We start from the raw sequence: 27542 nt of genomic DNA, 5'->3' as shown, positions 1-27542 counted from the left end.
TATTTTTGCGTAAAATCTCAGTAACGATAGAATGGCCAAATTGTATTCAGATGGTGTGACTGCCGCCTCGCTCACAAACACTGACGTTCACTGCCAAACTAGTTTGCTTATCACTTATGACTCTGAACTGGTCTACAAATAGAATAATGGTCAATTCAAGCAGCCGGTCCCACTGGGACATGACTAATAACACGTAGTGGTCCCACAGCTATAAAGTCAGAAGTTCAACTTCTAGAAGTTGCTTTTGTTTCCGTTTCCTCCCAGAAAGGACCGCAGGGGAACAGCTTGGATAAAAGAATTGGCTAAAAACTCAGCAGACCCTTCAGAACCTTCCCATTTCATAGATTATGTCCTAATTATGTCTGCGACAGCCGCGCGTTTCATTCTGCGCCAGAGGAATGCATAAACACCAGCTTCCCAAGCACAAATTAAACACACGCCATGTGATTGAGTTTTCCTTGAGTGCATGTGATCATTCTAGGATGGCACTCACACACTCACACACACACATGCTGGGTTTATTTTTTAAGCCATATTTAAAGCAGGTTCCTACTTTTCCACGTGTCTCCTGGCCGATGTGACCCTTGACCTCTCTGTGCAGACATGCTGCCCTGCGCTGGCTCCACGAAGCAGCTCTTGTTCTCACAGTTCTGTGGTTTCACTGCTCTCACACTTGTCCATGTGCTATGCATTGTAAAAAAAAATGTATGTAGTGTCAGAATAGATTAGGGAGCAACCAGGGTGGTAAGTAAGCATTTGTTCTGTTAAGAATGATTAAAAGTTATCAACAAGAAAACTGCATTAAGTGAAAATATTATTTACTGTTGATTTTTTATGAAATTGCACTTTTGGTTTCAGTGTCACTAGACAAACTCGCACTCTGATGTGGAGAATGGGGGACAAAAATACTGAAACCCAACCTGTCTGACAACATGAAGCAAGCTAAAAGAAGTCCAAACTCAAAAAGTGATACATTTTGCTTTAATGTAAAGAAATCCATGTGAAGTCAGAAACTTCTGCCAATCTGGAAATACCTTTATATCAAGAATGCTCCAAGAGATCAGAGCAGACCCATCCTGGAGGTCCCAAAGAGCCAAGAGCATCTGAAACACTGCAGGCCTTACGCCAGCTCTGAGTTTATCACTCAAAAATAAGAAAGAGGTTTTTACTCATGAGATTTTCGAGGTCAGAACTGCTGCTGAGCAAAAAGTAGACAAAGGCCTAGCTCACATCTGTCAAAAAAAACAAACTTTTTAAAGAAAAGAGCATCCTACTGACAGCCATGGTGGTTGCATTGTCTTGGTATTATGCATTATGTATTTTCCAGGCACATAGTGCCATTTTATAGCACTATATGCAATAAAGTATCGAGTATCTGCAGCTATAAAAATGCTGCATACATCAAATATGACAAAAAAATGTGACTTTGTAATTTAACGCCTTAAAATCAGGCCTCTGTCTCTTTAAAACACTCCTGTTCTTTCTAACACTCTGCCTTCAGGAAGTCATTACAACATGGCTCCTTTATTAACCCTCCAACTACATTTTAACTAGAGCTGAACAGAGAAGTAGCTCCTGTAATGAGATCAGCTGATACTCAGTTCCACCAGGTGTTTGCTAATTGCTGCTGGCTAGTCTGAAGGAGACGAGTGGTGGGAGCTGTGAGGGGGGACTGCTCTGTGAGGTTGATGGTTTGAAGCATGGAAACAGCAGCTTCAACATGCATGAAACGCATGAAGCAACACGCCAGCTTTGTTTTTAATGAGGGAATGACATTATAACATGATTATAAAGCTAAAGAAAATCTATTTTACATCATACTGCCCCATCAGGTGATGGTTTCCAACACAAGACAATTAGATGGTAAATAGTGTCACCTGGGCAGTTTGGAGAGCCCTTACCTTACCCCTCTTTTCTCAAATTTGAAAGTGCACCAACCATAATGCCAGATCATTTCCTCTAGTTATTGTGGATTTTTTTACCCAAAAATAAAAAATGTAATATCCTCCTGGGTTAATCTGGGTTTTTATGTGAGGGTCTGATGATTATTTAGGGTGTGTGAATGTGCTTTCTTCAAGATGCATGTGAACATAATGACAGACTAGAGGAGCTTTGAGACCCACATTTATCATAATACATGTCAAACATCACTGAACCAGCTATTGGAAGGAAAAATATCCTTCAATGCGAATGTCCCTTCAGATTTACTCAGTGACTTTTCAGCTTTATTACTCAGTTTTCATCTGATCGCTCCAACTTCAGCAGGTATAGACAACATCAGCCTTTCCTAAGGCAGAGTGTGACTGACACAGACTCGGTTTTACCTGTGGAATATGAAAACAAGCAAATACCTGTTGTCAAAACCATCTGTAACAATTTGCTGAATGTGCTACGTGGCATGTGTAGCGTAGCAGAACGGTATGCCACAAAGTACAGTAGTTGTGGCATGTTGTTTCCAGATGAAATTCTGCAGTCAGCCCTTTGGCTTCTCTGGCTCTTGCTGCCAAAACCTCCATCAAGCGTCTCCGCTCAGAGTGGGAATGCTGATCTGGCCAAACAGCAGATGACAGCAGCCAAAGTATGAGAAGCCTCAGAGCAGCCTGTCTCCTTTCTGCCATAACCACAGATTCCCAGCTGTACTAAAAAAAGAATGCACAACAAACAATTAGCCAGCACTGATCGGTGTCTCTCACTTGATTGGTAAACTTTTGACGAGGAAGTGGTTTGCTAAGATAATTGAACCGTAAGTATCTTGGGCTGTCACCAGATCCCCAAACTAAAAATGGGGTCGGGGGGATGAAATGTGAGGCGAAAGTTGTAAAACTGTCGGGAACATTCTCTTTACTGCTCTTAGAGGGCTTAATTAATGCTGCTGCAGCACACGTTACGGCGCCCGCGAGGACCCTAACACCCGCAATAATACCGAAAGTCAAAAAATCTAACTTCCTTTTAGTAGGTTCAGCTGGGTTTTTATGTGAGGGTCTGATGATTGAGCCAACAGACGATTATTGTAATGACCTTTATGAACATCGTTAACCCATTCAGCCCACACTGGTAGTGCAATGGTTTTCATTACATGTGTTACTCGACTGCCAAACCGATCATTGTGGTAATCTTAATGTAGAAACTTCCAATTTATTTTGGCGTCAGGGCATTGGGGTATAACCCAAGTACCCAAAGTCAAAAGCACAGCATGGAAGGAGAAACTCATATTAACTAATTTAAGGTACATGCTCACCCAGGCAACCTCACCAAAGGTCATGAGAAGATGTGGGAAATGAATTTGGAAACTATCCATCCACTGTCTGTACAAGCTTACAGACTGAATTGTTGCTTTAAAGGTGGAACTTTTGCATAGACCTCTCCTCAGGCTGTTGGAGGGACAAATGCATTAACAGGCTCCCCTCAGGAGGCTGTTGCAGAACCAGAGGGGTAAACATGGGGTGTCCAGCAGAACCACCTCAGAGACTAGAACTGCACAGTAAATCATCAGGAACCATGTTGGCTTTGGTGAGCAACTTCCATTTACTCGGCAACAGTCAATGAGAGATTTTAGCAGAAATTCTCATAGATGGGTAAGTCTTTGTGCTAGTTGGAGTATGATTCATTCGAGGGAAAATTTCTGAAAGCTGAAAGAACTTCTGCTTTCCCAGCGTTCTTGTCAATTCAACATTGTTTCGTAATGGTGCAAAAGAGCTGCTGGAGATGCTTACGAAATGTAATGCCTTGCTGCCGATCATTTGGTTGCCTCAGGAATTCCTGCGCTCTCAAACAATCATTCCTTTTTCTGCATAGTCTATCTTATAAAGATTTGCTATAGTCTGAAGAAATCAACCCGAAAAATCACAACTCCATAGAAAGATAAGTTATTTCAAAAAGTCGTTTCATTTGAGCAAATTTCCCCTTGAAAGGGGAATGATCAGATTGAAACGAAATTAAGTTTCTTTTTTCTTGTGTAACGCCAAGGCTCAAGTGGTATAAATATTTTCTTCAAAGTACTGACCTTTTAAGTCCAAAATGTCTCAAAACAAACCTAGCTATAATTTTGGTGTCATGCGGCGGCATCTACCCTCGTTAACAGGAAAGCAGAGAGTTTTCTCTGTAAGGTGCATTTCCCTGTGACGCCATAGAGCCCCCGCAGCACAATGCAGCATTGTGTATCCACCCTGGACTGAGCCTCGGTATGTACTGTTTGACATTTGTGGCATTCCCGCTGAGTTTTACCGCGATTAGTCTTATCAACGTGAGACAGGCTGATGGAGGAAGATAAGGCCTTCATCAGCTTCTGAGACGAGCACAAGGTCTTTACGGCGAAAAATGCTCTCTGGAACACACATATTCCTTCAGAGCTTATTAGAAGGTCAGAGATTCTTCGTGATAATGGGATCTGGAGACCAAATGGCAACACATTGTCCCAAGTATGAATAGCTTCCAGGCTAAGGAATGTTGATTTAAAAAAAAATAAAAATACAACAACATCTTTTGGCACAGATTGTACTGTAGAAAAGTCACAGACATGTCAGTCCTGGGGTATGTTCATAGCTGTTCCTTCTCCTCCTTTCTTCACATTTTTCACTTCTGATACCGATATCTGAGATTTAGTATCGGCTGATGCCGATCCGGTACAGAAAAACCGATGAACTGACTTGAAACATTTCACTTAAATACAACAATAGCTTCACAACTTTGGTCCAACATATAAAAACAACACAGCTTAGATTTGTTCAATCAGTGCAGTTAGGAATAGAACAACCCATGTAAAAATAAATAATGTAGAAACTGAAAAAGACAAAAACAACAATGTTGAATACCTTGGTCAAACATGAAAACAATAAACTGCAACAAACCTTGTTCAAATGGTTCAGAACGAGCAAATATGAATGATGAATAAATGTAAAATATAATGAGAAACAGAGAGCATTATACATGGGACACATGCTGCCTGTTTCCCATGTGGCTTGTAGGGAAGTACTAACAGGACTACGTCTGAATCTCTTTCAAGGATCAATAGCAGTTTTTCTTCCACACGGCCAGACTTCTGTAGCGTTGTCCTGTCAACAGATTCTCCCACCTGAGCTGCACATCGCTACAGCTTCTCCAGAGCTACCCTGGGTCTCTCTGCTGCCTCTCTGATTAATGCTTCATTGACTGAGCCTTTCAGTTTGGTGACATGAAAAGGAGAGCCGGCATGACCTTTGCTCAGCCAGTTAATTAATCCCCAAAGAGAGATGACATAACCTGCTCATCTCATCAGTTCATGAAATCTAAGGAAAGCAAAACAGAAAACAAGTTATTGAAGGGAAAAAAAACAAAAGTATGTGAGTCTAATTTTGTTCTGATAAATGTAAAACAGTTGAGGACTTCAGGTTCTTCGTGAAACACTTGGATTCATTCCCAGAACAGTTTGTAAAGGAAGGATCAGGCTGCTAATTGGATCGATGAGAAGTTCTTCACCTTTCAGCCCGACAGTCTGAGACTAATGAAGCTCATGACCATCAACACACACACACACACAGCCCAGCCGGTGTGTGTTCATATGCTGACAGAGCTTGAGAAGTGCTGGAGACTTCTGTCCCCAACACAGTCAGGTCTCAATAGGATGTTCACTAAGGAAAGATGTCACTCTTGATGATTGCATACTAAGATGCATCCAGTCTGTCACTTATTATAGGAAACTGTAAGCAGCCCTGAGGTTTCAACATATAAACGATCTGGTCTGTTCCACCTTCCGATTAACGGAAACGTTAATCAGCTGTGATGCAGCTGAGTGGATTCTTCCTGATGTCTTAGGACTTTAGAGGAACATGATCTGCACAATGCTAAAGATGAACAATATCAGCAATGGGCCTGCTGCTGCCAAACAACATGGGAAGGGTTGAAAAGTCACTTCCAAAGAATCTGAGGTCCAGATTGATAAAAATTGAGTCAGAAGTCAGATTGCTGTAAATGTCAGAGAAATTGCAAATGAAAACAAAAGCTCCATCTCATTCTTCAGTTAGCATGTTCAATGTTCAAGTTCATAATAGAACCACCATTGGATAAAAGTTTGAACCGGTACGGTTTGTTTGAAGAGATTACTGGTCGTAAGCCTTGTATTAAAACAAATGTGGATGCAAAAAGAAATGCAGCAAGCACATCAACACAAACTACACACCAACTGTCACGCATCATTGTGGGCGGATGAGGATTTGGGCTGGGACTTGTGGTCTTTGCGGCCTTTAAGTTGATCATAAACTGAGTTGCATAAAAGTTTTTTAGGTTCGGTGACGGTGTGAACACGGATCCTGTTCAGCGTCTGTTTCTGGGAATGTTGCTTCATGTTGTCTTTGGTGATCAGCCAGAGTCAACAGAGCAGGTTGTTATGAGATCAAGTTGAATTTTCACAACTTCAGTCTAGGTTTTAATAAAACATGACATTCTTAACTTATTGAATGAACACAGTAGTTACACAATGTAATTTGATGCATTCTTAAAATCTTTTTTTGAATGTTAGTCGGACTTAAGGAATTTGAGGACAGTGAGACGAGTCCTGGAGTGTGTCTTTGTTGTTCTGTACCTTTTGTACTTTTGGTTGATTTTCACCCAAAGTCATTGTGCCAACCTTTTATCAATACCTAACTCAAAATGGGGTTAGGGTGCAACCAGGTGCTGTTATTTAAACAGATAATGTCAGCTCATGTTATCCTCTAAGTTTATTCCAAATTCACAAAAAGCCTTTAGTGGAGTCTGGTAATCTTACATTGCCGCTATAACAAACAAGCATAGATTTTCAGTTTCTTTTTTGCTAACTGTAGCATAACCTTAACCACCTATGCGATGAAGATTCACACCAGCCTTGTTTAGTCCACTTCAATCAAACTCTGGTTTGTTTGCCTATAAAGATCAGAAGATCAGTTCGTTTGGGGAGGTGTGGATGCCCAATCACACCAAAAAAGCAAACTCTGGTCTGACTAAAAACCGGCTTGGTTGAAGTAAATGCAGTTTGGATGTGAATGTGAATGCCAAGCAGACTGGAGATCACTCCAGAAGCAGTCTGTGGACAACAGTGCAGGGCATTCTGGGTAAATACAATCAAAACAATCTTCTGAGTCTAGCGGTAGTGAGAGAAATGGCTTTTGGTCCTTCAACGTTTAAAATCTCACACTACTCCATTTTTGTTTACATCTCTTGAAGAAGGAGGTTGAGCTCAGTGTCTCCAGAGGTTTTTATGTCGCTTCCTTCAACGTAGCAAATGTTGCAATTTCTGTCCCCAGTCAAACCCAGTCTACCAGACTATCGGGTGTGCAGACGCCCTTATTGACAAATAAAAAACAGTTTCTGACATGGTGCTCTTTTGTCCACCACCCACCTCAAGAAATTCCCACAACTCTTTGGCGTCTGGTTTTGAAATCCGCAATTCGATCAGTTGAGCCAAATGGTTTTTCCTCAATGCTGAGGCCTTTCACCTAATGCATTTTAAATTTGACCTATCTGTACACGTTCATGGTTCCTTTGATGTCTGTCTGCAGGTCTTTTAAGCCAGACTTCGTCCTGATTCGTCAACACGCCTACAGCATGATTCCCGGCGAGGACTTCAGGAACATTGTGATCGGCCTGCATTTTGGTGGCGTGCCGAGTGTCAACTCCCTCTTCTCTCTATATAATTTCTGCAGCAAACCTTGGGTGGTAAGTAGTCTTAAACAGCTCTCTCTGCTCTGCTTTAACCTCCATAGGGTGCTCAGACTTACCCTCTCAGCAGCTGCCTCTGGCTGATTTATAAGGGCCATTACACGGAGCAGGAACACCTGTGCCTGGAGCAGGAGGTCTTTGTCACTGTACTCATTAGTAGCTTTGTAGGAAATGAAAAGCCAGAAATCTCCGGTGAAAAACATGTAAATGCTTAGCTCTGTGTGACTTCATGAATGCGGTGTTGTCGGGTACAATTGGAGTTTAAAGTATGTTTCACCAGGACTGACACTTTTATGCTTATTGGTCTGTAGAGGTACTTTTGCTTCCCGTTTTATCATTCAGTTATTTTATTTCATGAGGCATGCAAAACGTCCCAGTGGTCAAATCACTGCGTAGTATTCCTAGAGTCTGGATCTGCCCATACAAATTAATTACAATGAAAGATAAGTTCAACCCAATGCCTGTGTGGTGCCCAGTGTTTCTAGAAGCGATCATGGATGTTGCCTTAACACACTGTTTGAACAATGGCTGCTAGAACCAGCTCTGACTGGGTGGACCTCAACTGTTTCAGTCCTATTTCCTTAAATTTCCAGACAATAAAAAGCTTTTATTATCCCAGTGCCAGATGGTGACTTCAAGATGAACCGTCAACCAGCTGACATCCTAATCATAAATGTCCTTGAGTATACAGCGCTAACTCCATTGCTCTCTTACAGATTTGTTTCTAAAATTTTTTGTCACTCTCAGATCATCATGCTAATTTTATATCCATTAATCTTCCTGCGATCATAAGAGACTGGGTCATTTGGATCCTGTGTGCGGTCCGGCAGGGCCGCATTGACCCCACGTTTTACAAGTTTTTTTTGGGGGGGGGGTTTGTGGTTTCGGGAACCGATTGCCGCACTCGTCCTGAGGGTCACCAAGACTGCAGGAGAGTGATAGAAAACCTTAGTAAAATACTGAATGCAATTTTGAACTGGTTATTTGAGTAGTTTTTTTCACCTTATTAATGAAACCATCTAATTTTGGACTTATTAATGTTATCTCCATCTGATTTTAAAGTTTTTTTTCATTAAAAAACAATATTTAAGGGTGAATAAAGCTAAATTAAGAGAAATCTCTAAATGCTTTTTCTTACAGCTGTAGGTTCTACCTAACAGCTTTTGTCCTCTTGTTTATTTCTCTTCACAGTTTTCTCAAATGATTAAGCTCTACCACTCCCTCGGCCCTGAGAAGTTCCCCCTAAACGAACAAACCTTCTACCCAAACCACACACAAATGGTGAGTGATTTCTGAAGTTATTCCCTAGAAACCCCCTGAAATGCACAAGAGATCACAAAAAGCATTGTTTGGTCCGTTTTTCATTGACTCTTTATTATAAAAATATAAAACACAGAAATTAAGTCAAACATTTATCTACCCTTACACGGTAACACCCCCACCCACCCCACACAATTCAGGAATCAGTGCTTACACACAGACTGTACACAGCTTTCTTGTTTTCAGTTTTTCCTCTTTTTTTTCCATTTTAGTTTTAACTTGACCAATTGTTTCTGTGTTAAGCAGAAAGTATATTTACACAAACAGAAACCACAGAAATAATGACACAGAAATGCCACAACTGGAGGAGGAACCCTATGGACGCTAATGAAGACAATTCGGCCCACAGAAGAAAATGAAATTTGTGTTGCTTGAAGAAGTCGAGGCTTCCTATTTGCTAGCTTATAATCAACAGTTGGTTAGCTTAGTTTAAGATTGTCAAGAAATTTGGGTAAAAGCTTTCGCAAGAATCTAAAGCTTTATTTAAATGTAGTTTCAAAAATGTTTTTTGCTTTATGTAAAAATTCGAGGCTAAATGTTGAAAAACAAATGGTTGCATTTTAGCTAACAGGTGTTAGCAAAGCTAACGTTTAGCATCATATCCAACTGGCAGAACTTAGTAATGTTGGTTCTTAGGCCTTCAATAGAAACTTTGCTGATTTTAAAAAAAGGGTTGTTGATCCATTTGAGGCAAATCAGCATCCGCTAATGGAATGGACTGAAAGGAAGCTAACAAGAAAAAAAAAATCCAGACTGGAGCAGATGAAAAAGAATGATCTTAGTGACAATAAAATTACTTTCTTTTTTATATATTTATATATAATGTTCATTTAAAATAGTTAAATACAAAAGATTGAATATACACTTAGAAAATATCTCATACTGTGAGACCTGTTTAAACTGAACTATCAGCGGGTTGTTGAATAGTACCAGCCAAGGGAAATATGATCAAACAGAAAAAAAAGTACCTTAAAATTTCGATGCGTGTCTTTCACACTGACTGATTTGATGTGTTGTACATTTTTTAAATTCTGTCTTTGCATGTATACCAGGGTTACTGTGTAATCCAATAAACATAAATAAATGCATTATAGAGATTTCAGCATTTCTTTAGCTTATTTTTATATACAGCATAAAATAAAATATCACAACTCAAAAGAAAAAAGAACTCCTGCCTCTGTTGGCACTGAATCAGTGTTAACGTTTGATCATCTGTGCACAACAAAGGAGGAAGTGTACGGGGCTGAGGTGCAACTGTAGGTGAGTTGCACTAGAAACATTCAGGGAAGCCGAGGTAAAGACGGATGCTGCAGTAAAACTCAACATGGCTGATCTGAATCTACATTTTCAGAATTTGAATCTATAAGAAGTATAATTCTCATACCTCAATATTGGCACAAAATCATTATTGAGAAGTGTTTTGGCAGTCCTGCTAGCAGGTGTACTATTGTGAACAGATTTCACCTCAATCTTTAATTTGGTGTGTGTCACTTAAGATGGTCTGTGTTACTGGCAAGATATCAATCAAATCATCAGTAGATTAGCTGCTTAAGGTTGGTGCCACTTTTTCAATTTTACGATCCCAACTGAGGTTGATAACGGTCTTCCCGTATAAACGTCTGATAAACTTCTACTGTTTCTACCACAAATTAAAACATGATGGTAGCTGGCTGACGTGGGAAAACTTTACAAGGCTAAAGGGCAACCTTTACAACGACACTTTGTTTTATGTTGTTTTTTTCTATCAGAAGTGCTACAGACAGGCACTGTAATATATCTGCTCTTTTCTGCCTTTTTAAAGAAGGCTGTCACGAGTCCAGTAAGAGGAATCCGAGATGGGGGACAGAATCGGGGCGGGAGAGCGTTGGTTTCTGGGCATGGTGTGCCTGGAATCAGGGATCAGTGGCGTTGATGATGGTTTTATCGCGGGAGGTCATGCCTCGGTACCAGCTGCAGTAGCCCTCTTTCTGCTGGATGCAGGCGTAGTGTCGGGACTGGTAGCCGGGATAGCCGAAGTGGGACAGCATGTCCGTCCACAGGCACTCGTTCTTCGAAGTCACAAAGCAGGGCAGGTAGTGGCAGGGCTTAATCTACCGACAGAGAAAAACACAACTAAATACAGAGCCCTGAAACAAACAAACTGGTTTGACCTATTCAGATAAAGCTCTTAAATAGTTTAAAGAAAATTCATTCAAAAATTGCTTGGCATTTAAAGCAATTGGGGTAAAAGAGAAACCACTAAAAATAGAACAACCTCTAAATCCATATGCTAAAGCTAGTTCTTTCAGGATGCTAGTGAATGTAGCATAGCGACGAAAGGCTTTCATTCTCATTTAAAACAGTAAATTTAAGTTGTTGTTTTTTCTACTGTTCAGTCTATTTACAACTTCTGTTTTATTATTACGACAGAGACAAGCTAGGCTCCTGCTGACAGGAATAAATAAAGGCTAACACACTTAGCCTTAGCAAAATGGAGACCACTTTCTTTCTTGATTTATTCTTATTATTATTTATTAAAACATCACCAGAGACTCCATGATTTTATGCTTTAGTAAAAATATTGACTCTCTGTAAATAATGCCACAATTACTCAGAAGATGTTTTTATTGCTACTATTTCATTAATAGTCAAATCACAAGGTTCATAAATGAACCATTGTCTTTTTAAAAAGACATAATCCATAATTGGGCCTAATTATTCAAACTAAAAAAGCCAATATAATATAAATACATAACATTAGATGGCATCTTTAAAGCCGTTTATAAGCTCTTAGATCTTCCATGTTGGCTTTTTAAAAACACCTTAATCCTGATAAAATACAAATTCATCTTGTAAGTGCAGTCCAATCTATGTTGGTCATGTTTGAACATATCAAAGACTTTAATCATCACTCTGTCTCCGTAATAAGTAATACTTTAACTGGCATTAAGGAGGTTGGAATCATGTAAATGATTGAATGTTTGGTGGGGAAACCTTTACAAATAGATCCAAGTAGATTTTATGCATTCATATTTTCTATGAAGATGAAGAGACTGTAGAATGTGTCAATACTTTAAAGCATCCGAGAAAGAGAAAGACACTGGATTTCATGTAAGGAGTTAAAAGCAACTTCAGAATTGGATTCAGCAAAATATTCCAACATGTCCCATTTCATCTATCCAGCTGTGGTGATCAGGTGGTTCAGTAAAAGGAAACCGTTTAGAGAGTGGAGCTGCCAACTTCACCCTGATGCTTGTATGCTTTGTGCTGAGGAATGTGAAACGAAGCGTCTTCCTAATGCACTCAACTTTTGGGTAGTTTAAGGATTTAGTCGGGCTCCACTCTGCCTTGAAATGTGCGTCATTATGCCAGGTGCTTACACAAAAAAAAGAGGGGGGGGAAATGCCGCTCCCCGAATGAATGAATGGCACCGACTGACGGGAAGGATTCATGCTGCCGCTCGTAGAGGTGACGAACAGAAAAGAGGCTAGATGTGGTGGGAGGAAAAGTGAATCACTTGCTGCAAAGAGCTGCACTCGTCTCAGAAATGAATGCACTGGCAAATTCAGTCGACACATTTTAGAGAGAGAACTTCCCATTTTTGTTATTCAGTGTTAAACTGTCATCCGAATGCTTGGTACGAGCGCTACGACTCATTTCCTGCTCTTTAAAGGCATCAAGTCAAAGGTGGAGCTAACATGGAATCATGTTCTATCATTCTCGGTCATCTTTGCTCTGAGTGACGGGGCGGCTGACGCCCTGACCCGCATGGCCAACAAAAGGCTCCCTCTGCTAATCCACTTATCGCTGATAGTGGCTGAGTGTGTTAGCAGATGTCCAGGACGGCGCCCAGCGGCAGGGTCAGCAGCTGCACGCTGCAGCGAGGAGAAGCTGGGAATGAAGACCGGAGCCGCTTCCAGGGCTGTTAATTAATTCCCAGCGATCGCAGTAAAACTCGCTCTTTTCTGCATTTCTGCTACTATTCAACATCCATGAAATCTGCAAGTGGAAACTAGGCCGTAAAAATGTTCATAAAAATATCTTAGTTTCTTGGCTTGTGGAGGTCAAACGGGTAATTTAATAGATGGAAACTGTGAAAGTGGCTCCATGAATACTAAATCTCCCCTCTAGTAGTGGCTAACGGAGTTTCCGGCCTGGCTTTCCGTCCTCCCTCCTGCCTGCTCGCCTCATTCCCGTCAGCTCTACGTAATTTTCACTCACCCTGCAGTTGCAGCCCAGCTGGTAGCGGTGGTTGAAGCCCTTCTTCTGCGCCAGCGACAGTCGTTCCCACCGCTCATTGAAGTTGCAGAGCCCCGTGTAAACTTTGTCGTCGTACACCCGACCTGGGGAGCAAAAGGAGGTGAGCAGAGCGTTCCTCCAGAGATACAACCTCAAACCGCAAAGGATTTTATAAAGGGTTTTATCTCTGGCAAACAAAAGTCGAGAAAATCGAGACATGTTTGGCATCAACTGCATGGTGAAATGCAGTTTAACGTGGTGTAAACAGAGACAACTTACAATGTCACCACAGCGGGTGGGGACAGACAAAAAGGATTTAAAATGTTAACACAATGTTTGGTAACACTTTATTTGAAGGGGGGTGAATAAGACTGACATGACACTGTCATAAACATGACAGCTGACATGAACATGAATAAGCCTTCATGAATATTTATGACTGTTGTCATAAAGCGTCATTCTGTAAATTATGACACTTTTAATACAAAGTTGACATCATTCAAAATGTCTTTGTTATGACAACTTGACATTAACCAAGAAATCATTACTGGTATAAATTTGTTCTAAAAGTATTACTGATTGCACTTTAAAAATTAGGTAACTTTATGTTATTAAAGGAAAAGTTTAAACAGTAATGATGTCTTGGTTAATGTCAATTTGTCGTAACACAGACATTTTGAATAATGTCAACTTTGTATTAAAAGTGTCATAATTTACCGAATGACGCTTAATGACAACAGTCATAAATATTCATGAAGGCTTATTCATGTTCATGTCAGGTGTTATGTCATGTTTTTTGACAGTGTCATGACAGTCTTATTCATCCCCCTTCAAATAAAATGTTACCCAATGTTTTGTAGTGTTTATTGTGATAATAGTAAAATTTATGATTTACAATTTCTTTACCATTTTTGTCCATGTAACTGTGACTGCATGGATTTCTGAAGGTGACAAATTACATGAAGTGTGATTTGTATATTTGTATCACCAACCTGCACATATTTTCAAATGCATTTCAATAATTGGAATTTAGCAATAAATTCAAATTATTGCAACTAGAAAACAACATAAAAGGGTGCACCGATAAATCAGCCCAGATAACCTTAATTTTGGGAGATCTGACCGGTCAGTCTGCACAAAGGTTTGAGAATCAGTCACCAGGTCAAGTCTCCAGATGCTATGTTAACAACAACAACCCCACTGTTGCCCACTTAGCAACGTTATCAATATATCTGATAAAGTTTTCAGACAAACAAAGAAAATCGGCCAAATTGAAATCTGCAAGTTGGGCTTTTTAAGGATCGGTGATCACTGCACTCCAAACAATAAACTACTCAATAAATATCCACCCTGATACAGGCTCTTATTACTGCTGTTATAAAAGTATATGCCTCCACACTTGGATAGAGACAACATAGATTTAACTTTCAGATGAGATGTTCTATGAGAAAACCATGAAGGCTAGACTAAAGTTTACCAGAGAAAACATCGAGAAAGATCAGAGCCTCTGGAATAACTTTCACTGGACAGATGAGTTGAAAATGGACTTAAATCTGTTAGTCCAGAACTAGCAAATAGTGTGTCTACTTGCACACCTTAACTTACTTTGGGTAAGGTAAACTATAAAGTGAGCTTTATAGTTCAGCTCATTTTTAATCTCCTGAGTGTAAGTTAGGATTCTGCCAACATTTCTCTCCAGAATCCCGACTCGTTTACCAACAGAAAGACAATCCCATAATAAACCAACACCCCCATTTTGGAATATCTGGAGGTCATCAGATGTCTATGTTTAGCAGCGGACCACTTCCAGCGCTGTGAGCCCCCAGGAGCGACAATATTTGTCACCATTTGTCTCCTTCACAGTGCTGTCGGTATGTGGCATTTCAACAGGTCACAAATTTGTCCCGTTTAGCCCGTCCTCTGAAGCTGCGGTACCGGACCGTGGAGTTGTGGTCAGAGTGCAACTCGCTCCTAAAACTCTAATCAGTACGGAGCCCCCTAAAGCCTGATCAAATCAGGTTCCAATAGCTCATCCCGCAGGCCTCCCGTGTTCCAGCGGAGGCTATAGGCTCGACTTATTATAGCCGCCCCGAGGGCAGAGAGAGAGAAAGAGACATCCACTGATGTCACCCGTGCCCGGACTGGGTAAACATAGCTGTAGTTGCCTGGCAACGCCGGCTCGTTGGCTTACGCCGTGCGGTGGAGTTACAGTATTTACAGGTTGGGGACTCACTGACACTTATATAAGTTGAGTGCTGCAGGGTCCAAAGTAAACAGCATCCTTGTTGGAAATAGCAACTCATAAAGTGCTTGTGTTGGAAAATGCCAGCCACTTCCTGCTGGCTGGTAATTATAAGCTGTGAGGGAAAGAAAACTGCTGAGACGCAAAGGGAAGTCTTAAAAAAAAAAAAAACGCCTCTGTACAGTAGCAAAGGGTCTAATAATAGAGGGAAAAGTTTTTGTCAGTAGACAAATGAAGTCCTGTGGGACAGGACGAGTGGGGGTCAAACAGTCGTCATGCCGGTAGCTGGACTCTGGAAGGAAAGCAGCTTTTCCTGGCAACATGGAGCCGACCAGAATGTTCTCTACATCTCATCGCACTGAATGGATCTGATCTACTGGGGGGGTGCAGTGCAGAACTCTGTCATGTGTTTCTTACATTACAACCAAATTCTTTGGTGTATTTTACTGAGTTGAATAAAAATGTTATGCCTTCATTCTATCAAATTCGATCAAAGACAGCTCAATGACAAGCTGCGTTTTCATGACAATTGTGTGCAAAAGTTTGTCAGTATTACGTTAAGGTTGAAAAAACACAATTTCGCAATTTGCAGTGTTTCTATTAACCAAGAAATGCAATTACAGTCATACTTTTGTAAACGAGTATGTTTACGCGATAAGTCATTAAAAAACATGAAACGCCATGATCCTGCTACCACTCCCTGTCATTTTCTTTATGGTTTGCGCCAGTGGTGTCATCTGGTTATTGATCGTGTGACTCGTGTGATGCAAAAAAAGGTTTTCCATTGCAATTTTGCACAATGACTGAATTTCAATTCGGTCCCCCAAAAAAACTACACATCATCCTAATGACAAAAAGTCTCATTTAAAAATTTGTTTTTTTCGAAATCGACACTTTTTCATTAAGCACATTTATTTTCAATATGTCAAATTGAGCAATTATATGGTCGATTAAAATGCAGCATTCTTTTTTCAAAGTATGACTTCGACAGCTCACCTGTGATCAGGTACTGGTACTTGTTGATCTCAAACTTGACGCCGCACAAACTCTCGGAGGCGTCCGTGTAGATGTGCTGCACGTGCTGAACTTTCTCGAATCCTTTGTACATCTGAAAAAAAAAAAAAGGGAGATGGAATCAAGGCACTGGAAAAACAGTGCTAGAGTTCTCTCAGCGACACTCAAAAGTCCCCACATGAACAACAAGGAAAAGGAAACAACACTCCTGCTTTATCAGATGACTATTTTAAGGGAGTACCGCGAGGGAATGAGAATCTGAAGGTTCGGCTTTTGGTGAAATCCGAGATAACGTGGTGCAACTGTGATAGGTACACAGCCTAAAGTCTGTTTTCAGAGGACTGCTTCCTTCTCTGTTTTTTTTAAGGGTGTAATGTATTTTTCTGAGAACAACAGGAAATCCCTGTTTAGACGCGGCGCTCCCAGAAAAACGGAACAAACTATTACCTCAGCCAGAAGCTGTGGAGCTTTATGGAGGCCAAAGGGATCCGTCTCATAGGATTTGTGGAAATCTGGAGAATGCTTTGCTTTTTATATAAGCTCAAACAGTCGTAATACATAACAAAAAGACCACTGTTGTACAGATGCTGGTGCGTGACTCTGACGAAATGTTTACTCTCGGTGTGAGGAGTTTGGTTGAGCTGTAATACCCGTAAGCCTACTAATCCTTCGGCCTGGCTCCTGTCAAAGCAGCGGGCCGATGTCAGCATCTGTCAGAAATATGGAGCGTTATGTAAGGATCCGGAGAAAAGGAGGGATTGCCTTTCAGGACTAGAATTCCAGTCTTCGTTTAGTTATAGGCTGGAGAGACACTGGTGTAAGTTTCTTAAACCTATATCATAGTTTCATCATTGCTTTTAAATGGGTTTCTACATTAAAAGCCCAGCATTAAGAGCTGGAGTTTAACAATAACAGTAAGACTTGATGTCATCAGTTTAGAGACCATTAATCATGTGGCTGTTAACATCAAATTAGCTCAAACTAGCAATGATTCAATTACAGATTTGTATCATAAGAGTGCTCTGTATCTCAAAAGTGAAGGTTTTCATCTAATAACCTCAATTTTTCAAAATGAGTCTTAAATGTACAACTTCTCTTCTAGCAACTCTTAATTTAGAAATTTGCTTCTGGTCTTAATTGGATCTATGGCTTTAAAATGAGGTTACAAACTTCTCTATCATCGGCAGAGCATCAGACAAAGTTTGGCAAAAAGAATGTTGATTTCAGTAGGTTACCAAAAAGGGCCAACCTTGGGTGAAGATTAGGTTTATAATTCACCTAAACAAACAAAGGCTTGGTTCAAATTGGGGGCATTTCATGCAATTCAGTAGATCTTGACATTGAGTTATAATGAACTTAAAATTATTAAATTTAACATACAGAAAAGTTATTTTATTTTTTCCCTAAAAATGTTGTATTTTCTGTGAGCTAAGCACCAGTTGCCTTCATTTACAATTTTCAGAATCTATTTGATAACCTTTAGATGACTGTACTAGGTGGTAGAATAGCTGGGCAGCTAAATAATAATATAAAAACTTTCATAACACAAAACCATAGAGTTTTTATCAATCTACCAGTTGCATTCCTTTTTCTGACAGTCTGTCAGAGAGCTTTACCTACTATATTAGAAAAAAAACAGCAGTGGGTATTTTTTCTGGTTTCTGTAGAGAACTGGAATTGCATACATTTTATTAGAAATCAAATGTGTTCATATTACAATACATGCTTTTACAATATGAATTCTAATTTCAAGTATTTTCAGTACAACATTACAACATTGTTTTAGTTATAATTCCAATAACCAATGTAGCTTAATTTAGTTGATGGCAAGACAGTGGATTTTTTCACTTGTACATCATTATTCTTATGTTGGTGTGTTCAGTATTAAACATGTAAAGAAGTCTTTGGAATGCAGAACTTGCTGCGATTCGTTTTCGGTTATGCTGAGGTCACTGAGATAGATGCTCAGACCCGACACAGACCAGAAGAGGTAGACACTGCTAACAAAGTTAGTTGTGCTAACCCCTAAAGTACTAATTAGAGGCACTAGTTTTGCTCACTCTTCCGGCACTACACAAACACAGTATTTAGTGGACATTAATGCTAAGGTGCTAATCATAAACATTAGTGCTAAAGGATGCTAAAGGAATATACCAAAATGGTATTTAGCAGACGCTAATGCTAAAGTGATAACTTTTATATCTGCCCTTGAATCACTTCAACATTTGCATTTGCATTTTGACATTATAATGTACATGTTGTATGATGACCTCAGATATTGTTAAATCTTATTCTCTACTGTCCGTATTTTATTTTGACCCAGTACGTTTCTTGTTTGAAATAAAGTTATTGGCGGGGAAGAGAGAACATGAGAGGAAACGGAATCGCTGCATAAACAGTCTTCAATCACTTCAAAAAAAGAGCATGAAGATAAACGTCTACTTGAAGGATTCATAACTATCAACACACATAGCTCAGATTAGCGGAAGTGTGCCGACCACTGCAGATGATAAAGGCCATGGAGAGTTGGAGCAGTTAAGATAAAGATTTCTATTACAAATGGTGCAAAAATGATTGCAATCGTATGATTTAATACCATGTAGTCTTAGCTGAAAGGTTCTCAAAGTTTCTGTTTAGCTTCAATGCTCAAAGATGAACATTAAGGACTAAAGGGAATGTAAGATCCTCACCTTCATCTGCTTGATGGTGTAGCGCATTGTTCCAAAAGGTCCGTCTCTTAGCAGCTTCTTGCCGACCACCTTAGCTCTGATCACTGTAAAGAAAGAAACGGACATGTTTGTTAGAACTCAAAAGTGTGCTTTTGCTTTTAATCCTAGATTAGCTTGCGCCCTGGTGAGAGCGGGCATTTCTAAACCCCTCCTGAATAGCGCATTAGAACCAGGTTAGCTACACTGGTAAGCTGTTTATCCAATTTCCTGCATCATTGCATTGTTCGCCCCAGAAGGAACACCGCTTCGGAATTCTCATGGAAAAGTTAAATGAGAATTGGAGAAGAAGACATATACCAAGAAAGAACATTTTGGGGGGGAAGTGTACTATCAGTGCGGAGGACCCTCATGCACATAAACGAGCTGAAAACACCTGGAAGTGACCGATTGCTTTAACTGATTCTGACATAATGGATCTTACTGAGCAACGTCTGGAACGGAGTGTAGAAATGAGCGTTTATTTGAGCTGCTGGATGGGGCCTAATGCGGGTCCTGCATAAGCCATCAGCCCTCTGAAGTTCACCTGCTGCCCCAAACCCCAGCAGCCGCAGACACAACTAACACTGGTCTTGTTTGTTATCTTCTCTCCATGGAATTTCCTTCCCACATTCTTCGGGGAGCTTGCATTCCACATAAAGGGGAGAAAATAATCAGGATTCTTTTTTTATTGGCCGCAGAGAGGCAAACGAGGGATGTGTCGCCTTCTGTTCTGCTTTCAATTTGTCAAGCTAGCACATGAGAAGTGGGCACCTTGTACAGGAAGTAGTTATATTGTGGTCACCGCAAATTTATTCTGGATGTGAAGGCCCCAATTTGAAATGAGTTTGTTTTAACTTTTTTGTTAGAGAGCATGAACCGATTGAAAATGAAGGAAATTCTTGAGTACCCTTTGTGGACGGATGGATGGATGGAGTGAAGTTGACGGATGTAACTTTTATGGGAAATCGGGATAGGAAAATACTAAAATCTAGTTTGAATGTTTTTCAGCTATTTTCTGAACAGTTTCTGACCATTAATGAGTCTTTTTGAAGTTAATCATCATCTTAAAAGCAATAGATTTTAGAATGCACACCCATCTAAAACCAACATTGTTCATGTCAGGATTAGTGCACAACAACTTCCTACCCACCACATGCTTCCTGACCTTTCACTAGAACTTTCCTTGATCCATTAATCTATCAACTCTTTTAATTTCATCCAAAAGCACTCCATTACAAACTGACCTCTGCTAAATGTACCCAAACTCTGTTTGACAGAAGTCTGCTGCGAACAATTACTAAGGAATTTGCAGACATAACGGGACCCTTTTGCCTCAGTTAAATACACCTCCCATCATTATTTAAGCGTTTCATTGCAGAACCATTTTTCCTACTCTGGTCTGACCTCGAAAACAAATGTTCTAGCTGGAAGAACCTCCGATAAATCAACCGACGCATGTCCATATAAGATCCTTCTTATTGGCCGGCAGCGACGGTGCCATTTCCAATGGGAATCTGTGAAAGGCCCCAGCTGTTCTGGACAGAAGAGCAGTACTACAAGCACTTGTTTGAGTTTTAGAGGGGTTGCATTTTCGGTTTGGTGGACCTGCTTCTGCTGGGTACAGATGTCACAGTGAACCAATATGATCCCAGGATAGTTGTCATCTTGCTCTGTGTTGTAAAGAGTATTCCCTAATGTTGTATAATTAAACAATGCATTATTCTGGCTGAAGCCAATGCAGTAAAAAAACAAAAAAGGGTTTCAAAAATTTTCAATTTTTATCGTTCCTACAATAAGCTTTATTGAGAAACAAACGTTGAATGACCAGGAATTTTGTTTCTGTCTGAATGAAGCGTTAAAGTTATACAGGGTTGCCTTTCCATTGGATGTGGCAGTGCGCTGCTGGTCAGCTGCCTGAAATTGCAACGTTCTGGATTTTTGTTTTTGTAGAGCACATCTGAAATATTCAAAAGAAAATGCTACATTGATACCTGACATGCTATAGGCTGCAAAGAAGCCAATCCAAAAGCAGCATTCAGTTTCCTTGGTGCTGATTGGCTGTACCTTCAAGCGTAAATAAGGAAGACTGAAGATGTTAACTTCTGTGGTACTGCCAAGATGGGTTCCATTGTGTATATTAATGCATCAATGTATTTTTTGCCATTTGAACAATTAAAATAGGCAGTTATAGATTATTTCATAAGGAGTTTTGAGTACTAGCTGTTTTAGCTACTTGAGGACCGTCATGACCCTTTACCCCATCGAATACTGGGGGTCCACTGTACTTGTTAGTTGCTGTGAAATTCTCATAGTTTATTTGACATGGAGTAACATAACAATACAGATTATGAGCAAATTAAAGAGTCTAAAAAATTACATATGACGGTTCTTTAAATAGCATCAAGAAGCTAAAGCATTCCTCCGCTTTTTGCTAATACGATAGCTTACAACATTTAGCAAAACCGGATGTAGTGATTAGTTTTTTCACAAACTTTGTAGATAAAATAACTCAAAAATCAACACCAAAACTACATCTAGCTGCAGCTGAATGCAATAAATGTATCTCCTAGCAAGCCAAAAAAACTAGCCACATGATGGTCAAAGCCAACCCAGCTAATGGTGCTTCTGAATCCATTTTGCTTAACATTTAAGCTAGTTTTTTTTTTTTTTTTTTCAAAGACAGAATTTTATTAATTCTTTAAGCCTTTTATTGTGCTTAATGTTAGATTGGTAGGAATTTATTATTTAAGTCAGTATTTAAGTTATAAATTAGCTGCTACATAAAAATATTTCCCCTTCCCAGTTTAAAATTCTAGGTTTCTGTGGTGATCCTCTTCTGCAGAGGAATCTTTATGCAGTCTCATGAGTGGGAGGCTTTTCATAGTGAGAAAGGTAACCAGGATGTGACAGAAATAAAGTGAATCCATTTTTCACTCAGCCTCCATTGCCTAGAGCATGGGATTATAAAAAAGATTGAATGTGAATGCTAAACATTCAATTCAGCCTACGTAGTGTGACAAAATGCAGCCATAACAAGGATTGAGTTACTGTGTAACATAGGTGCATGCCTGTGTGGAAAAAGAGGAATAATAATAAGAAGAAAGTGACACAAGGAGAAGTTATTGAGTTCAGTCTGCAGGAAGTTGTCCGAGTATGAGGAGGTAAGTGGGAGGAAGAGGATTTCTCACACTTTATCACACTCAAAAATAAACGGTGTCCTCTGGCTGTAGGACCTCATCTCAGAAAGAAACCACAAGACAAAGAAAAATATATATAATGCATTTATGCAGGATGTCTAAATATGTCAAGTCTTTTCTAAAAACTATGTATCACCATCTCATTTCCTCCTGCTTATGTTCTATGCATTCATAAAACCATAATTATTGCTTCTTCTGGCAGCTATTCTCTAGCCATTTTTCATATTTCCGTTTCCTACTCATGGCTGGATGGGTTATTTTCCTGACCAGAACAGATCCAGAGGTAAAGTCAGAGGTTTCACCTCACTTGGCCATCATGCATCATCGTTCTTGGACTACCATAAAAGAAAAATTATACGGCAAGAATGGTATAGCGGAATTGATTTTTAGTTTTGAAGCTGTTCAAAAGTCACAGCCCACCTTGACACACTAGCTCATACAATCCTCAATCCCCTAGTATCAAGCAGCAAACACCGTCAGACAGCAGGACACACAACAACAACAATGGTTCAACACACACAAGTAATCTGAATACTCCTACAGGTCTCCCCAAATTAAACTCAACACTCAGTTCAGCTAGTATCTACCCACTAGGACAATTATTATTACAGCCATATCAATGAATTTAGCTTTCTCATGAAAGTTTTCCAATAATCTACAGTTGCCATTCTTGTGGTCACTGCCCAAGAAATAACTTGTCAAACACCTGATATTTTCTTTGCTTCTCAGGCACCCAGTTTGCATTTACATCGTACATTTTTTTATTTTTTGCACTCACTTGCCATTTGCTGACTGGCTGACTACCTTTCAGATTCTCCTTTCAGGCTGGTTGGTTAGATGTGCAGCTGGTTAGATGTGCAGCTCTAATTCAGAAATGCTTTATTCATTTCAAAGGGATATTCAATGTTGTAACTCATCAGACAAGTATCTTCAAAGAGTTGTGGATGGTGATGCTGTGGGAGGGAGGATCAACATTGTAATGAATCTGACAAAAGCCTCAGACTGTCATGACATGCTAATCGCATAAGTGACGATATTCCACATTTTACGTCATGAGTAACACTATCAGTTGCTGGCAAGATCTGTTAATCCGCCTCATTTGATTTTTCTGTGGTCCTGCTTTGCATCTATAAAGCCTTCTTTCAGCTCCTCTGGAATTAGGAGTTTGTAGTTCAGGTATTAATTGAGTTTTTGAGGTACTAATCAGACATTCCCAGTAACAAAAACAATACCTTGTTGCCATGGTTGCATATCATGGCTTTCTAAAAGTAAGAGTGAAAGACCTTCCAGATGAACAGCATTCAAAAGCATAGGAAATATGGACAAAAGTCTACAAAAAGAACAAATGAGAACTAACGTAACAGAGGAACTCCAACATGCTTTCGCAATGACAGCGGTATCATACATCGGAGTAACTTCATTTTTTGAGATTTGCAAGTGGATGTTTCTTAAACCTCCCAAACGTGATCAGCTCTTTGCTTTGTGTCATATTATAGTGCTGTGATGAGTGTCTGTTGGGTCATTGTCTTCAGCCCCCCATACTGGCCTCCACAAGTGCGTGGTCATTGCAGAAGGGAGGGGGCTGTGGGCTGGAGATTTGATACGCTCAGCTCAGGAGACAAACATCTCAGACTTGTCCGGAATCCCGACTCTGACATCTCGTCGTATTTCAACTGACTTTTGGGAAAACTCTGGAAGCCGTCCGCCCTTACATAATGCCTCTCGCCACAGGAGTCTAGACTGCCTGCGCTTTATCAAGCTATCACCTGTTCTGCTGCAGATAGGGAGGCGAGGACTGACTGCCAGAATAAATGCAAAGCAAAATACATTTTGGCTCTAGATGTTTTCTCTACAAAATTGACTTCTTTACAACTACACCAGGTTTGCAACCTTGTAGCACCTTTTACCTGCATTGATGCGTCAATCTTCTCTGATCTGGCTTAGGGAAGACCTTGTTGAGAGAATAATTGCCACACCTTTAGACAAGTGAATGACCTGCTTTAACAGAGCCAATTAGCTGTCTGAATGGCTCCATTAAGCAACATTAAGAAATGATATTTTTTGTGGCCAAAGTCTCTTAAGACAGTTGGTTACCTAAATGTTTGTCAAAACATCTTCTGCTTCTTCAAGGATATAGTGTTTTTCTACATTTCAGTTGAAATATTTCTCAGCATAAAGAGAGAGGCTTCAGCAACCCAGTTTCCAGGGCTTTATCCTCGCCGTTCTTTTTCAGCGGTGTGCTTGTGGGCGATTATGGGTTAGGGCCAAGAAAACAAGAGCAAGATGCTTTGAACTCCCCTTCAGGTCTGAAACTGGGAAGATCCAGGCTTGTTGCCTTTGATGTCGACAGAGTAAATTACAGCATTTCTCTCTCGTCACCTTAATGTTTGCACCACTTATGGTTGCCAGCCACTGTGTTTTAGAAGCAGAAGACATTCATGTATGAAAATAATGACTTGTGGATATAAAAATAGGACTGTTTATCTCATAAAAACTTTATTATGGCATTCTTTATGTCCAAGCTTGACCCAGATCATCCAGTCGCAGCAGCTACATGCTTTGGAGTTTCTCAAGGAACTCGGAAGCACATCTCAAGCCAAGCCATGACCTTGGAAATGGGATTTGTGGACTGTCCCCATTGAAGTCAGTTCCAGATTCTACTCAGCTGAGTCTCAGCAGGGGCCAGCAGCATGAGCCATCCAAACTGCTAAAAAGGTGGTGGATTAGTGTTTGAGGAAGCTGCATTTTGACTCGGTCCAACTGGGTCACTGGCTGGATGTGTATCTACTCTCCTGGAGATTTGAAGTATCTTAAGTTAAGAAGTTAAGACTTTCTCTTTTTAAATGCGGAGTCCTTAAAGGCTTTATGGGTAAACGTCTATTTGAAGAGCTGTTAAAAGGTTGGGTACCGCCCATTTCAGGGCTAGACAAAACTGTCATCTACATCTAAACACCTCTACTGTGGTATACTGCTGTTGATCTGGCATTTGGAAAGAGTGTTGGTTTGCTTGTTTGCACGTTAGAATAAAATTTAAAAACTTTAAAAAGTACTACTAATGTACAAACTGATAGCTTGACATTATATTATACAGTGTAATAATCAAGTGTTAATCTTTAGTTTTAAATAAAAGCAAACAGATCATCTCAAGGTAAGCATACTGATAGAATCTCTGGTTTCATGCCTGAAAGGAATAAATCTTCAGGTGAAATGTGAGAGTGTGTCCTATCTGAATTACCTCAGTTCCCTCACACAGCTCCCGCCTCCCCGCCCACCTAAACACGGCCTCATTCCCCTCAGGGTTCAATCGCCTAATCCTAGTGCTAAGCCAGATCCCGAGTTCATATTATTCTGGGCTGCCAGGGTAAGCATATCCAGGTAGTAAAACCAGCTGTGTGACCCCCCCATTGTACCACTGCTCGGCGATATCTGGCTACCCATCACAGAAATACCACCCTGTGCAGACAAATAAGGATCTTGTAAAAACATGAAAGCAGCCTATAGGTGCAATTTTAAACCTTAAACTCAGAGCGGATTCTTGCATAATCAGCACCCCTCCACGGAAAGCAGTTTCCTAGTCTTCCTTTGTATACTCCCCCAAACTAACCTCTCTCTGCTAAAACAAACAGCAACGTTTTTACTGTCGGGTCCAATAATAGCAAGGATATTATTACTCAAAAATATAAATGTTTGATATTAAGCAAAAAAAGAAAAAGTCTTATAAACATTTTTGTCACAAACCCCTTGACACCTGTGAAACAGATTAATCAAATTTAGCAGCCAATCAGAAGCTGACTGCAGAAGAGCAAATCATAAAAATAGGGGTGCACAATATATTAGCACTAACATCGATATCGGCTGACATATCGGTATCAGTCCGATAAATGAAAGAAGACCAGTATTAACAACAAGCATTTATTTGAAAGGTAGATATTATACATTCAATATCTGTAAATATCAGTTGTCTGCCATAATGGCAATATTAATATCAGATGGTCATGTCGCCACACATGTTCATATCGGAGCATCCCTAACCCCCCACCACCACCCCGGCATTTTATGCCGCCCTGGGTAGAGAGCCATACTCATTTTTTAAAAACATGACTTATGAAGTTATCTGCGTCGTTTAATGCAATATAGCTCCCGTGAATAGTAAAATTACTACATGCTATAGAGACAAATGCACAGTAACAAGCTGCACAGTAGCAAGCTATATGCTCTGATACTCGACCTGCAAGTTTTTTACTGTGTACCAAAGCTCACGTGCGTTCTGTCCTCCTCGCGGTGACATGCGTCACTTTGACCTGAGCGTTTCCTCGCGCTAATATGAAACGAAAGCGAGCAACAAGGCCACGTAATTAATGACTCACCTATGTCGGAGTTACAGAAGGCATCTTGCGGGTGCGTGAGCGCGCACGAGCAGCCCTCGGTCAGCTGAGGGACCTGCAGGCTGCTGAAGACGAACAGCAGGCTGATGAGGTGCTGGTACACAGACTGCATGTCTCCAAAGTTCCGCTCCTCTCTGTGCTGCTGCTGGAAGAAATAAACTGTGTTGGAGTCCGAGAGGGTCCGCTGCGGCAGAAGAAGCGGAAGTGGCTCTCTGTTAGTGTATAACCTCCAGGAGGGAGCTGCTACTGCTGCTGCTGTTGCTGCGCACTGCTTTATGTGAGCGTTTCCTTCTGACGGTGGACAGGAGGACAGCGGCTCATATACGGCGCCCCAGACACGCCCCCCTCTCTCGGACTCTGGAGCTCGCGGCCGCAGCGGCCAATCAGAGCCCGGTGATGCCATTCAGTTTTTAAAAATGACGTCGCTCTTGAAACTTTCCTACTTCCCCCTCGCAGTTTAACCAAATAAAAAAAAAGTGACGGTCAAAACACTGAATGACTGGCGGAGGGGGGAAAAAAATACCATCACCTAAGAAGGGTAACGGAAAGAGTGTTTGAATAAAAAAAGCAACAAAAAAACAAATATTGAAAGGTAAACTTCCCTTTCAATATTTAGTTATTTTTAATTAGATATTTATGTCTGATTAAATCAGATAAAATGTATTTATAACCATATTTTGAGATAGACATGGCAAAACCCGTGTTTTGCCATGTCTAGTTATGTCTGCATAAAACTATTAAAAACAAGCAAAAACACTGCACTTCCCTTAGTTTAATTTTCCCATATATA

The 27542-nt window shown here is 40.3% G+C and overlaps 2 protein-coding genes across 3 annotated transcripts in view; one reads left to right on the top strand and one right to left on the bottom strand.

Moving 5' to 3' along the window:
- syn3 (synapsin III) overlaps nt 1-27542 on the top strand; it is a 110521-nt gene that overhangs the window by 36901 nt on the left and 46078 nt on the right. For both annotated transcript variants that reach the window (XM_008401472.1, XM_008401473.2), the window contains exons 5-6: nt 7509-7665; nt 8860-8949. In XM_008401472.1, the coding sequence (XP_008399694.1) occupies nt 7509-7665; nt 8860-8949 (247 nt within the window). The remainder of the gene's footprint in view (nt 1-7508; nt 7666-8859; nt 8950-27542) is intronic.
- On the bottom strand, nt 9019-27161 carry LOC103459693 (metalloproteinase inhibitor 3). Its single transcript, XM_008401471.2, has 5 exons — nt 26735-27161; nt 19153-19235; nt 16445-16556; nt 13189-13310; nt 9019-11078 (listed from the first exon to the last, which is right to left on the bottom strand). The coding sequence occupies exons 1-5, from the start codon at nt 27153-27155 to the stop codon at nt 10881-10883; spliced, it is 936 nt and encodes a 311-aa protein (XP_008399693.2). The 5' UTR covers nt 27156-27161; the 3' UTR covers nt 9019-10880.

This window comes from Poecilia reticulata, linkage group LG23 (assembly GCF_000633615.1).
Source record: "Poecilia reticulata strain Guanapo linkage group LG23, Guppy_female_1.0+MT, whole genome shotgun sequence".
NCBI classification, from domain to species: domain Eukaryota; kingdom Metazoa; phylum Chordata; class Actinopteri; order Cyprinodontiformes; family Poeciliidae; genus Poecilia; species Poecilia reticulata.
The sequence above is the reverse complement of the archived record's forward strand: the minus strand, read 5'-3'. Positions and strand labels throughout refer to the sequence as shown.